Here is a 15,586-nt window from a genome sequence, read left to right on the forward strand (position 1 = left end):
GCAAAAGGCAGCGTGCTTGCTCTGTCGTTTCCTGCACTGTGAGCTTTGCTTGTGCGCAGGACCTGCTGGCTGCTTGCCATCTGCTGCTCACTGCTTGGATGTAGGCTGCCCTACAGTTGGATGCTTCTGCTTGTGGGGTGAGGTTGTGAAGGTTAAGTGGTGGTGGTGGGGGCTTGAGGTTATGGGTACCCCGAGAATTGCTGCTGTACTAACATCTGCTTTATTTTTGTTCCTTGGCTAACAAAGATGCTTTGACCAAAGCTAATCTACAAGGTAGTCTGCCCATATCCTCCTAACCAGCGTTCCCATTGTAACACAGCCACACCACAGCCAGGGGGCGCCTGTGTCACCTGGGGACTCATTCTGATGAGAAGACTGTGGAGCTGACTGGCTACTGGTTTGGCTGTTTGTGTTGTGAAAGCATAATCAGCACTGAAATATTAGGTTATGTTGTAACACAGAGTAACTGGTCCAGCTTCTCCACACCTGGTAATATCTGGCTCAGGTGGAAAAGCCTTCACCAGCCTTGCTGGGAGAGATGGGCTAGATCTGGTGTAGATCTGGCTAGGGATGTGTTTACCTTTCTTAGGACACTTGGGTGGAGGGTGGAGGTTTCCATGCCTGGAACGTTTGATCCCTGCTTGACCTTAGTAACCATTCAGTGCTGACTATGTCCTTGGTGAGTCTCCTCATTGTCTGGTCACCTGTGTCCTCTGCATGCAGTGTTTTCCCTGTACCTTGCAATGTCATTCTGTGCTCCGCACCTCGTCCCATCCAGTGAAGCATGTCACACAATGGCAGGACTGTTTGGGTGCCAGGATGGGGAGGGCTTTGGGGGTTCTAGCAGATCGCAGGTAGTCCACATCCAAAGAATGGATGGAACTTCCTTTAGCAAAGAGCAAAACAATGCGTCTGTTGACAGGAAAAGACTTGCAGGGTCCATCACCCCTATCGCATGCTAGGGAATGCATGAAAAGCAAATTCAACTCTGGTTACAGTAGAGTGGATGGTACAGGTCCCACCATAGGAGGAAGCACCGAACACGGCACAATGGTACCAGACGTTCATGAAATGGTGCCAATGAGTCTCATTGATTAGCAGCAATGTAAATTGTTCTGTTAATGTAGCTGTGAATGTGGCATGAATTGTAAGCCTTTTAGTGTGTATATAAATGTACTTTTATAAAAGCTATAAGGAACGTGTAGCCTCCTGTGGGAGTCGGATATTTCTATATTTAGTCTTCTATCTGACCTCTGTGTGTTATTACCCGCAAAGTGCTGGGCAAAGAGTGTGTTATCTATGCGCCTGTGTAGGAATATGTTATTTATGAACATCCTGTTTTACAATGAAGTAGTTATTGGAGTAAATAACTGTAAAATAGTAGTTAATAGACCTTAGGTATGTTACGTATGAGTGTCTGCATCCTCAACTTATAAAGATCAACTTTACCAATCAGATAATGAAGAGGAGGAGTTATAATTGCATACAGGGAGTTTTAGGAGGCTAGAGAGAGTAATAGAAGGAGTTATAACAAGATACCGGGAGTTATAGGAGGATATAGAGAGTAATAGGTGGAGTTATAACCAGATACAGGCAGTTTTAAGAGGCTATAGAGAGTAATAGGAGGCATTACAATCGGATGCAGGGAGTAATAGGAGGATATAGAGTAATAGGAAGAGATATAACAAGATAAAGGGAGCTATAGGAGGATATAGAGAGTAATAGGAGGAGTTATAACAAATGCAGGGAGTAATAGGAGGATATAGAGAATAACAGGACGCGTTATAACGAATGCAGGGAGTAATAGGAGGATATAGAGAGTAATAAGAGGAATTATAACCAGATACAGGTAGTTATAGGAGGATAGAGAGAGTAATAGGAGGAGTTATAACCAGATACAGGAAGTTATAGGAGGATATAGAGAGTAATAGGAGGAGTTATAACCAGATACAGGGAGTTGTAGGAGGATACAGAGAGTAATAGGAGGCGTTATAACCATATACATGGAGTTATAGGTAGATATAGAGAGTAATAGGAGGAGTTATAGCCAGATACAGGGTGTTATAGGAGGATATAGAGAGTAATAGGAGGAGTTATAACCAGATACAGGAAGTTATAGGAGGATATAGAGAGTAATAGGAGGAGTTATAACTAGATACAGGGAGTTGTAGGAGGATACAGAGAGTAATAGGAGGCGTTATAACCATATACATGGAGTTATAGGTAGATATAGAGAGTAATAGGAGGAGTTATAGCCAGATACAGGGTGTTATAGGAGGATATAGAGAGTAATAGGAGGAATTATAATCAGATACAGGGAGTTATAGGAGGATAGAGAGAGTAATAGGAGGAGTTATAGACAGATACAGGGAGTTATAGGAGGATAGAGAGAATAATAGGAGGAGTCATAACCAGATACTGGGAGTTATAGGAGGATATAGAGAGTAATAGGAGGAGTTATAATCAGATACATAGAGTTTTATTGGAGACTATGCAGAGTAATAGGAGGAGTTATAACCGGATACAGGGATTTATAGGAGGATATAGAAAGTAATAGGAGGAGTTACAACCGGATACATCGAGTTATAGGAAACTATACAGAGTAATAGGAGGAGTTATAACCGGATACAGGGAGTAATAGGAGGATACATGGAATAATAGAAGGCTATAGGGAGTAATGGGACTTACAGGGGGATATATTGAGTAATAGGAAGAGTTATAATAGGCTACAGGGAGAAATAGGAAGATATAGGAAATAATAGGAAGGAAGAGTTATTATAATAGGATATAGAAAGTATTAGGATTAAGGCCCAGATTTTTCAAGCCTTGGAGAGTGATAAATTGCATGGTGATAAAGTACCAGCCAATCAGCTCCTAACTGTCATTTTCCAAACCCAGCCTGTAACATAGCAGTTAGGAGCTGATTGGATGGTACTTTATTACCATGCAATTTATCACTCCCCAAGGCTTGATACATTTGGGCCATACAATGCATGACATTATCATTATATCTACATTTCATGTTGATGTATTCATGTCAACATTTTCCAGATGCTGACATATTAGATGTCAACATTTTAACCATGTTGACATCATAACTCAACATTCTGGTGTCAATATTGTGATTGTTGACTTTGTGGTAGGAGGCGATATAATTAGGAATAGGGGAGCAATGCAGCAATGTTATATGGAGTCACAGGAGGCTTTATATATATAGGAGGAGTTATAGGAAGAGGATATATGAGGGCATATGTAATATGGTCCGAGGTGCGGGATGCCGGATGATTTCGGACGTGGTTTTTTTTTAAAGCGGCAATCATTTACATGCAAAACCATGCCTTGTAAATGATTGCCCCTTTAAAAAAAAATGTCCAAGAACGGCCGGCATCCTTTTATATATGCCCCCATGAAGTTATTGGGATTAGATAAAAGGAGAAAAGCTACATAGAGGGGATTATGGGAGTAATTCAGAGTTGATCATAGCAGCAAAGTTGTTAGCAGATGGGCAAAACCATGGGGGTTATTCCGAGTTGTTTGCTCGCTACCAGATTTTAGCAGCATTGCACACGCTAGGCCGCCGCCCTCTGGGAATGTATCTTAGCAGAATAGCGAACGAAAGATTCACAGAATTGCGAATAGAAAATTCTTAGCAGTTTCTGAGTAGCTCCAGACCTACTCACAGATTGCGAGCAGCTCAGTCCGTTTAGTTCCTGGTTTGATGTCACAAACACGCCCAGCGTCCGGCCAGCCACTCCCCCTTTTCTCCAGCCACTCCTGCGTTTTCTGCTGGCACGCCTGCATTTTTTAGCACACTCCCGGAAAACGCTCATTTACCACCCAGAAACACCCACTTCCTGTCAATCATTCTCCGTTCAACAGAGCGACTGAAAAGCTTTGTTCGCCCGTGAGTAAAATAGCATAGTTTTGTATAAAATTGCTTAGCGCGTCTGCCCTGCAGAGCATACGCATGCGCAGAACTGCCGGATTTTAGCCTATTAGCAATTCTGTTAAAAATAGCAGCGAGCGAACAACTCGGAATGACCACCATGGTTTTGCCCATCTGCTAACAAATTTGCTGCTATGATCAGGTCTGAATTAGGCCCATAGGGGGTAATTCCAAGTGGATCGCAGCAGGAAATTTTTTAGCAGTTGGGCAAAACCATGTGCACTGCAGGGGGGGGGGGGGGGGGGGCAGATATAACATTTGCAGAGAGAGTTAGATTTGGGTGGTTTATTTTGTTTCTGTGCAGGGTAAATTATTTTACACTGCAATTTAGATTGCAGATTGAACTCACCATACCCAAATCTATCTCTCTCTGCACATGTTATATCTGCCTCCCCTGCAGTGCACATGGTTTTGCCCAACTGCTAACAAAGTTGCTGCTGCAATCAACTCAGAATTACCCCCATAGTGCATAATAGTAACAACAATAGGAAGAGGATATAGGAAATAATCCATGGAGCTATGGGGAGAGGATGTAGGGAATGATAGGAGAAGCTATGCTGAGAATTATAGGGTAAGTAGGAGTACGTATAGGGAGATCATATACAGATGTGTCTTCAAACATCTAGCCTCAATGCCCCATGCACCGTGAGATTCCAGGGGCAAGTGAGCATGTGCATGAAGCTTCCGATGTCCCTGGGGTGGAATCCAAACAGTAAGAAAATCACTGGAAAAATGGCAACGCGGTCTCCTAGTGCCCAGAGTCTATTGCTCTGCCAGCTAGAGAGAAGGAGAGACTGCACACAATGCCTACTCCTCTCTTGATGATCCTCTGAGGGAGGGCATGTAGGGAGTGAGAGGAGGAGCTATAAGGAGATGATCTAGGGAGTGAGAGGAGGAGCTATAAGGAGATGATCTAGGGAGTGAGAGGAGGAGCTATAAGGAGATGATCTAGGGAGTGAGAGGAGGAGCTATAAGGGAGTGAGAGGAGGCGCTATAAGATGATCTAGGGAGTGAGAGGAGGAGCTATAAGAAGATGATCTAGGGAATGAGAGGAGGCGTTATAAGGAGATGATCTAGGGAGTGAGAGGAGGAGCTATAGGGAGATGATCTAGGGAGTGAGAGTAGGAGCTATAAGGAAATCTAGGGAGTGAGAGGAGGAGCTAAAAGGAGATGATCTAGGGAGTGAGAGGAGGAGCTATAAGAAGATGATCTAAAGAGTGAGAGGATGCGCTATAAGGGGATGATCTGGGGATTGAGAGGAGGAGCTATAAGGAGATGATCTTGGAAGTGAGAGAAGGAGCTATAAGGAGATGATCTAGATCACAGGTTCTCAAACTTGGTCATCAGGACCCCACACGGTTCAGGTTTTGCAGGTCACCTGTACATTTTTAAAATGTGACAGTTGGTGATATACAGAGAACCGTCTGAGTGACATGGAAAACTTGAACCGTGTGGAGTCCTGAGGACCGAGTTTGAGAACCACTGATCTAGAGAGTGAGAGGAGGAGCTATAAGGAGATGATCTAGAGAGTGAGAGCAGGAGCTATAAGGAGATGATCTAGAGAGTGAGAGGGGGAGCTATAAGGGGATGATCTAGGGAGTGAGAGAAGGAGCTATAAGGAGATCTAGGGAGTGAGAGGAGGAGCTATAAGGAGATGATCTTGGAAGTGAGAGGTGGAGCTTTAAGGAGATGATCTAGGGAGTGAAAGGAGGCGCTTTAAGGAGATTATCTAGGAGTGAGAGGAGGAGCTATAAGGAGATGATCTAGGGAATGAGAGGAGGAGCTATAAGGAGATGATCTAGGGAGTGAAAGAAGGAGCTATAAGGAGATGATCTAGGGAGTGAGAGGAGGAGCTATAAGGAGATGATCTAGAGAGAGGAGGAGCTATACAAATATGATATAGAGAGTGAGAGGAGGAGCTATAAGGAGAATACAGGGCGTTGTAGAAGGAGCTCTGGGGTGAGGTTTTAGAGAAATAATAGAACGTATTTTGAGAGGTTAAATTAAGTAAAATAGAGCAATGGCCAGATCAGAGAGAGTATATAGGGGGAGTCACTGCACAAGTAAAGCTCCATGGCAGCTGATACATGTGATTATTATAGTAAATATGTGAATCTGGTTTGTTTCCTCTTGTTATTCTGTAGCACCTAATCTGTCAGGTCAGAGCGTTAGATCTCAGCAGTTATGTGCAGGCTTCCTTAGAGTGGAGGCATCACATGGGGTTCCTGGGATGTGGGTCTCCTCTCTGCATGTAGCAGCTGGTCTGTACTCTTTCAGCCCCGCATGATGGATATGTGTCATTACTGCATGTTACTAGTTTGAAATTTGACTTTGGAGAGTTTGGTGGTGGCAATTTATGGTAACCGGCCATGATCTTCAATGTTCTCTCTGTGCTGGGTCCTAGGTCCTACAACAACCTGTCAGGAGGACTCCTGCGCAAACCAAGGTGTCTGCATACAGCAGTGGGAGGGCTTCACCTGTGACTGCTCCATGACGTCCTACTCGGGGCCACAGTGCAATGACCGTGAGTACAATCATATCCATAGAACATTCCATCTGAATCCACGTTCTACACTAGTGCTGAGGAAAGACGTTCAACCATCCTGGCTGAATCAGAGATCACATTTCATGTGTTACAGACAAAGTACCAGCCAATCAGCCCCTTCATTTTTCAAGCACACCCTGTAACATGACAGTTAGGAGCTGATTGGTTGGCACTTTATCTCTCTCCACTTTATCTCTCTTCAAGGCTTAGTACATAGACCCCATATTATAATAACGAAATGTAGCCCATAGACGACGTCTGAAGATGGCACTAGCTGCTGGAACCAAGGTCAAGCGCATTCTGGAACTTTCTAAATCTGGCGGCTTTGCAGCCTGCACTCTGAAGTGGAGGGACCTCAGCAGATATGGAGATCTGGAGATATCTGCTGCGATCACTCCATAGTACATTAGGGGGAAACTTAATATTTTGCAGGTATCACCGAAAATGGAGGATTTTGTAGGATATCCCACAAATATTCTATATAATAAAAGGCTAACGCTGCTCCTCACCTCTAGCTAGCTGGTGCCCGATGGAGCAATTCAAGGGTTTCTCTGTTCAGGCGCACACAGCCGCCGGTGCTGACATTACTGTTATGTTGATCCGTCATTGTGATTGGCTGGTAAATGGTTATTTGATAAATAGGCCCCTAGTCTATATAATGTGATATGTGCACACAGATGGCAGAGATAATGGCTATCTTTAGATCTGGGTAACATATTAGTGTTTAGATGCGAGTTTTCGCACTGCGCGTATTCTGGAACTGATTGCACACAAGTACAGGCACACAGAGTGTGCGAATGTTAGTCACATCTGCACGTGTCTGAAGAGTCGTAACGGGGCGTTCTCCCGTACGCAGAGGTCAGTGAGGGCGGCGATGCTTTGTGTGAACCATGCATCAACAAAGGGGCGGACGCACCACAACGGACTGGACCCTTGTATAAATATATATAGTAAATACTGGCAGTGCATCATGATAATGTACCAGAATAATAACAGCAATGCACTGTAGAGAATACACCATAGAGCTACGCAGTGTAACGTTACATATGTATAATGTATAATCCAAGTGCACAGTCTGGAACCTGATCCCTAGAGGAGGAGTTGGTATCTATGGCAGTGGGACCTACCGGGGGGTTCCGTGGCCCAGTCCAAGCCTGGTCTGCTTGTTTTATCCTTACTTATTAGAACTTCTCCATTTTACACTTTACTTGATCCAATTTTCTTGGTTCCCTCAAAAAAGAAAAAAGAAAGCTTGATAGTATGTTATATCCTACGCTGAAGGTGGCCAACCAATCATCAGCTAGGAGCCAAGAAATATCTATGCATACTGCAAAGAGCCAACTTCTCCCTTTGTATGTGTGTGCATATTGGGGGTAATTCCAAGTTGATCGCAGCAGGAACTTTGGTAGCAGTTGGTCAAAACCATGTGCACTGCAGGTGGGGCAGATGTAACATGTGCAGAGAGAGTTAGATTTGGGTGGGGTGTGTTCAATCTGCAATCTAAATTGCAGTGTAAAAATAAAGCAGCCAGTATTTATCCTGCACAGAAACAAAATAGCCCACCCAAATCTAACTCTCTCTGCACATGTTATATCTGCCCCCCCTGCAGTGCACATGGTTTTGCCCAACTGCTAACAAAATTCCTGCTGCGATCAACTTGGAATTACCCCCATGGTTTTGCCCAATTGCTAACAAACTTGCTGCTGCGATCAACTCAGAATTACCCCTATACAGTATAAACATGCACACACCATACACACACAGATTGGAAATAACATGATTTATAGCAACAGCTTGTTATGACAACCCAAAGGAAATGTGTATTTACCATATGTGTTGCAAATTTTGACTTGGCTGTTTTATTTTTTGGGCAGTCCTCAGACCTTCCTACATTCTTAATATTATTATTATTATTATTATTATTATTATTATTATTATGCTACAAGGGCTCCGCAGCGCCTAACAAAGTACATTAACAATGATCAGCTTAGAAAAAAGCGACTTAATAATGTGCATGGTACTGTATATAAACATTGCTCCATCAGCGGACATAACACTGACATAAGCAGCAGGGTGGCAGAAACCAAAAGTTAGCTGCCGTAGTAGGGAGCATTGAGTAGAAGATAGTATAAGTACAGTAAGGAGAAGGAAAAGCACATGAGAGAAGAGGGCCCTGCTTGTGAGAGCTTACAGTCTAAAGGGGAATATAAACCCATTAAACTTCCTCTATGTGCCCATCAGATCTCCCCCACCTGCCTCCTATATGCCCATCAGACTTCCTCCATGTGCCCATCAGACCTCCTCAATGTGTCCATTAGACCTCCTCATTGTGCCCATGAGATCTCCACTTGCCTGCTATATGCCCATCAGACTTCCTCCATATGCCCATCAGACCTCATCAATGTGTCCATTAGACCTCCTCATTGTGCCCATGAGATATCCCCCACTTGCCTGCCCATAAGACCATCTCTGTGTGCTCCTCAGACCTCCTTAATGTGTCCATCAGACCTCCTTGGCATGCCCACCAGATCTCTGCCCTCTATATGCCTATCAGGCCTCCTCAGTGTGCCCATCAGACCTCCTCCATGAGCCCATCAGACTTCCTCCATGTGCTCCTTAGACCTTCTCTATGTGCCCATCAAAACTCCTCAATATGACCATCAGATTTCCCCCACCTGCCTTCTATATGCCTATCAGACCTCCTCCATGTGCCCATCAGACCTCCACTTTGTGCTCCTCAGCGTTCCCATCAGACCTCCTCAGCATGCCTATCAGATCTCCTTACATGCCCATAATAACTCCTCACTTACCCTTCATGATCATTAGACCTCACGACATGCCTGTTATATGCCCATAAGAAGTTCCCCTAGAGCTAGCCATCTCCCTGTGCCTTCTCACATGCTACACTCTCTCATTCACCCCTGGTATGACACGTAACCTCTCTGCATTGTGCAGAAGTTGGTCACACCTGGTTATTCTTATTCTTTTCTTTTTAACAAAGCAGAGAATAAGCCAGATTGGGGCATGCCAACTAGGGGCCAGTGTCCCCACCCTGCTCCTGGTTGTACCCTCATGACCCTCTTCCCGGCTGGGAATCAGGCTGCCTCTACAAAGAGCTGAGTGTTGGCCAGTACTTGGCTACACATTTATTCTTCTCATTAGTGCCCCTGCTGGCTGCTGCATGCCACTACTGTGTCTGCTGTTCTACCCTGCACTCCTCCCAGTCTCTGCTATACTCAGTCACTATCCCACCTTCCTGACAATTATTCCAGCATCCTCCCTGCATGCCCTCATTCCCAGTTGTAATTACCCCAAGAGAAGTACCTTGTACATTGTAACTTCTGCCTACACACATCTGAGGCAGACATTGGGTTGACTGAACCAGTATATTGCTTATTAAATCACTTGGAACTAATGGCCGCACTAATGCCTCCAGCAGTAAGGATATAGGTACACTGTAAGCCAAGCACGCACACACGCATAGGCCAACTGTGGACAACTACCACCAGAAGGGGGTGGTCTTCTGTTTGCCGGCGGTCGGGCTCCCGGCGCTCAGTATACCGGCGCCGGGAGCCCGACAGCCGGCATACCGACAATTATTTTCCCTCGTGGGGGTCCACGACCCCCATAGAGGGAGAATAAAATAGTGTGGCGCGCGTAGCGCGCCACCGTGCCCGTAGCGTGGCGAGCGCAGCGAGCCCGCAAGGGGCTCATTTGCGCTCGCCAAGCTGTCGGTAAGCCGGCGGTCGGGCTCCCGGCGCCGGGATGCTGGTCGCCGGGAGCCCGACCGCCGGCCAGCCGTAGTGAACCCCCAGAAGGCACCAACCATTATGGACAGGGCTACTATAGGGCATTGTGTACTGCCATAGCTGTAGCATTGCCTGATGTCATAAACCAATGTAGCCAGAACTAGTTACTGATAGCTGGGCTGCAGAGATGGGAGGTAGCTGGCCTCAACCGGAAGGGAGGTAGGTGGGCTCAACTGGAAGGGAGGTAGGTGGCCTCAACTGGAACCTAGGTCAAGCAATAGCTACACCAATTATAACAGGACAAAAACACTGATATTGTAATGGTATTAATTGCAGTGTGTATTAATAAAGCAAAAACTGTCAAACCGGGTACTCTACAAAGAGTGGAGTATCTGTGCTCTAATGGTAAGAAGGGGTACGTTCAGCTGTCCTCTGTTGCTCATGGTAACGCAGAAATTAATTGCCTGGTCCACTACAAGGTAAGTTACATCCCAAGCAGCAGAACAGTTACAGGTAAGTGATTGTCACTAGAATTATTGCCGATTGTTGTATACTTACAGTACCTGCTATGTCTCTGTACATGTATAAAACCGTAATCCGCTGTACGCCTCGGTATTATATACATATAAGACTGAGCTATTGTATATGTTATTGTGGTATCTGTGATCAGATAAATGTCGCGTATGTCCTGTGTACATGTAGACATTGCTTCTATCCACATTTCCCCATGAAGCAAATCCACATAAATAGAGGGTAGTGGGACCGTAGGGGTTAATCGCACATCCTTAAACTAGTGAGTCATGGGGAATTTAGCGGAGAAGGTCAACAGAAATCAAGAGGTCGTTTGCGGTCTTAATTATTTTCTAGTCGAAGAGAGTTTAATTATTTATAATATTTAATTAAACCACTGCAGAAAACAAAACTTTACTGCAAGCTTCCCTTCTCATTTCTAGTGCTGTATATTTTTATATATATATATATATATATATATATATATATAATATATGGGCGGTATTCAATTCTTTTCACCCCCTTCCACACCTGTTCTGTTTCTGCCCTCGCGGGCGTGGGATCATCATTTCAGCTCACTACCCCTGGGGTAACAAGGCACCCAACCCTTTACACAGCTAAACCTGATTACTACGGGCGCGATATGCGCGATAACGGGGATCATTTTAGAAAGGAGATTGGGTGTGATATATCGTTTGAATACCGCCATCTATATTCTCGTTCTCTCCTCTTCTGTCTCTTTTTATCCTTCTGTCTCTCAATCTCCCCTCTTTCCTTTATGGCTCATTCTCTTTCTGACCTGTTCTCTGTCTCTGACCTCATTACTTCTCTCTCCCTGATCTGTCCTCTATCTCTGACCTTATTACGTCTCTGACCTCATTACTTCTCTCTCCCTGACCTGTCCTCTATCTCTGACCTTATTATGTCTCTGACCTCATTACTTCTCTCTCCCTGACCTGTCCTCTATCTCTGACCTTATTACGTCTCTGACCTCATTACTTCTCTCTCTCTGACCTGTACTCTATCTCTGACCTTATTACGTCTCTGACCTCATTACTTCTCTCTCTCTGACCTGTCCTCTATCTCTGACCTTATTACGTCTCTGACCTCATTACTTCTCTCTCCCTGACCTGTCCTCTATCTCTGACCTTATTACGTCTCTGACCTCATTACTTCTCTCTCCCAGACCTGTCCTCTATCTCTGACCTTATGACTGCTATCTCCCTGACCTGTCCTCGATCTCGGACCTTATTACTTCTCTCTCTCTGACTTGTCCTCTATCTCTGACATTGGTGGTCATTCCGAGTTGATCGCTAGCTGCATTCGTTCGCTGTGCAGCACTGAGGCCAAAAAACGGCACTTCTGCGCATGCGGCGCAATGCACACGCGCGACATACTATTACAACAAACGATGTAGTTTCACACAAGGTCTAGCGAAGCTTTTCAGTCGCACTGCTGGCCGCAGAGTGATTGACATGAAGAGGGCGTTTCTGGGTGTCAACTGACCGTTTTCAGGGAGTGTTCGAAAAAACGCAAGCGTGCCAGGAAAAACGCAGGCGTGTCTGGGCGAACGCAGGGCGTGTTTGTGACGTCAAAACAGGAACTGAACAGTCTGAAGTGATCGAAAGCGCTGAGTAGGTTTTGAGCTACTCTAAAACTGCACAAAAAAACTTTGTAGCCGCTCTGCGATCCTTTCGTTCACACTTCTGCTAATCTAAAATACACTACCAGTGGGAGGCGGCATAGCGTTTGCACGGCTGCTAAAAACAGCTAGCGAGCGAACAACTCGGAATGACCACCCTTATTACTTCTCTCTCTCTCTCTCTCTCTCTCTCTCTGACTTGTCCTCTCTCTCTCTGACCTTATTACATCTCTCCCTGACCTGTCTTCTATCTCTCACCTCATTACTTCTCTCTCCCTGACCTGTCCTCTATCTCTGACATTATTATTTCTCTCTCTCTCTGACTTGTCCTCTATCTCTGACCTCATTACTTCTCTCTGTGACCTTATAACTTCTCTCCCTGACCTGTCCTCTATCTCTGACCTTATAACCTCTCTCTCTGACCTGTCCTCTATCTCTGACCTTATTACTTCTCTCCCTGACCTGTCCTCTATCTCTGACCTTATAACTTCTCTCTCTCTGGCCTGTCCTCTATATCTGACCTTATAACTTCTCTCTCTCTGGCATGTCCTCTATCTCTGACCTTATAACTTCTCTCTCCCTGACCTGTCCTCTGTCTCTGACCTTATTACTTCTCTCCCTGACCTGTCCTCTGTCTCTGACCTTATTACTTCTCTCTCTGGCCTGCCCTCTATCTCTGACCTTATTACTTCTCTCTCTCTGACCTGTCCTCTATCTCTGACCTCATTACTTCTCTCTCTCTGACCTGTCCTCTATCTCTGACCTCATTACTTCTCTCTCCCTGACCTGCCCTCTATCTCTGACCTTATTACTTCTCTCTCTCTGACCTGTCCTCGATCTCTGACCTCATTACTTCTCTCTCCCTGACCTGTCCTCTATCTCTGACATTATTATTTCTCTCTCTCTCTGACCTGTCCTCTATCTCTGACCGTATTACTTCTCTCTCTGACCTTATAACTTCTCTCTCCCTGACCTGTCCTCTATCTCTGACCTTATAACTTCTCTCTCTCTGACCTGTCCTCTATCTCTGACCTTATAATTTCTCTCTCTCTGACCTGTCCCCTATCTCTGACCTTATAACTTCTCTCTCTCTCTGACCTGTCCTCTATCTCTGACCTTATAACTTCTCTCTCTCTGACCTGTCCCCTATCTCTGACCTTATAACTTCTCTCTCCATGACCTGTCCTCTATCTCTGACCTTATAACTTCTCTCCCTGACCTGTCCTCTATCTCTGACCTTATAACTTCTCTCTCTCTGACCTGTCCTCTATCTCTGACCTTATTACTTCTCTCTCCCTGGCCTGTCCTCTCTCTCTGACCTTATAACTTCTCTCCCTGACCTGTCCTCTATCTCTGACCTTATAACTTCTCTCCCTGACCTGTCCTCTATCTCTGACCTTATTACTTCTCTCTCCCTGACCTGTCCTCTATCTCTGGCCTCATTACTTCTCTCTCTCTGACCTGTCCTCTCTCTCTGACCTTATTACTTCTCTCTCTGACCTGTCCTCTATCTCTGACCTTAATACTTCTCTCTCCCTGACCTGTCCTCTCTCCTGACCTTATTACTTCTCTCTCTGACCTGTCCCCTATCTCTGACCTTATAACTTCTCTCTCTCTGACCTGTCCTCTATCTCTGACCTTATAACTTCTCTCCCTGACCTGCCCTCTATCTCTGACCTTATTACTTCTCTCTCTGACCTGTCCTCTATCTCTGACCTTATAACTTCTCTCCCTGACCTGTCCTCTCTCTCTGACCTTATAACTTCTCTCCCTGACCTGTCCTCTATCTCTGACCTTATTAGTTCGCTCTCTGACCTGTCCTCTATCTCTGACCTCATTACTTCTCTCTCTCTGACCTGTCCTCTATCTCTGACCTCATTACTTCTCTCTCCCTGACCTGTCCTCTATCTCTGGCCTTATTACTTCTCTCTCTGACCTGTCCTCTCTCTCTGACCTTATTACTTCTCTCCCTGACCTGTCCTCTATCTCTGACCTTATTGCTTCTCTCTCTGACCTGTCCTCTATCTCTGACCTTATTACTTCTCTTTCCCTGACCTGTCCTCTCTCCTGACCTTATTACTTCTCTCTCTGACCTGTCCTCTCTCTCTGACCTTATAACTTCTCTCTCTGACCTGTCCTCTCTCTCTGACCTTATAACTTCTCTCCCTGACCTGTCCTCTATCTCTGACCTTATTACTTCTCTCTCTGACCTGTCCTCTATCTCTGACCTCATTACTTCTCTCTCTCTGACCTGTCCTCTATCTCTGACCTCATTACTTCTCTCTCCGTGACCTGTCCTCTCTCTCTGACCTCATTACTTCTCTCTCTCTGACCTGTCATCTCTCTCTGACCTTATTACTTCTCTCTCTGACCTGTCCTCTATCTCTGACCTCATTACTTCTCTCTCCCTGACCTGTCCTCTCTCTCTGACCTCATTACTTCTCTCTCTCTGACCTGTCCTTTCTCTCTGACCTTATTGCTTCTCTCTCTGACCTGTTCTCTCTCTCTGACCTTATTACTTCTCTCTCTGACCTGTCCTCTATCTCTGACCTTATTACTTATCTCTCCCTGACCTGTCCTCTCTCCTGACCTTATTACTTCTCTCTCTGACCTGTCCTCTCTCTCTGACCTTATAACTTCTCTCCCTGACCTGTCCTCTATCTCTGACCTTATTGCTTCTCTCTCTGACCTGTCCTCTATCTCTGACCTCATTACTTCTCTCTCTCTGACCTGTCCTCTATCTCTGACCTCATTACTTCTCTCTCCCTGACCTGTCCTCTATCTCTGACCTTATTACTTCTCTCTCTGACCTGTCCTCTATCTCTGACCTTATTGCTTCTCTCTCTGACCTGTCCTCTATCTCTGACCTCATTACTTCTCTCTCCCTGACCTGTCCTCTCTCTCTGACCTCATTACTTCTCTCTCCCTGACCTGTTCTCTATCTCTGGCCTTATTACTTCTCTCTCTGACCTGTCCTCTCTCTCTGACCTTATTACTTCTCTCCCTGACCTGTCCTCTATCTCTGACCTTATTACTTCTCTCTCTGACCTGTCCTCTATCTCTGACCTTATTGCTTCTCTCTCTGACCTGTCCTCTATCTCTGACCTCATTACTTCTCTCTCTCTCACCTGTCATCTCTCTCTGACCTTATTACTTCTCTCTCTGACCTGTCCTCTATCTCTGACCTTATTACT

General features: G+C 45.3%; 1 protein-coding gene across 1 annotated transcript in view; it reads left to right on the forward strand.

Moving 5' to 3' along the window:
* The window catches only part of NRXN3 (neurexin 3), a 376,989-nt gene extending 370,355 nt beyond the window's left edge, over positions 1-6,634 (forward strand). The window contains exons 14-15 of the mRNA XM_063946596.1: positions 247-273; positions 6,351-6,634. Coding sequence (XP_063802666.1) covers positions 247-273; positions 6,351-6,634 — 311 coding nt within the window. The remainder of the gene's footprint in view (positions 1-246; positions 274-6,350) is intronic.
* The last annotated feature ends 8,952 nt before the right edge of the window (positions 6,635-15,586 follow it).

This window comes from Pseudophryne corroboree, chromosome 12 (genome assembly GCF_028390025.1).
Source record: "Pseudophryne corroboree isolate aPseCor3 chromosome 12, aPseCor3.hap2, whole genome shotgun sequence".
NCBI classification, from domain to species: Eukaryota; Metazoa; Chordata; class Amphibia; order Anura; family Myobatrachidae; genus Pseudophryne; species Pseudophryne corroboree.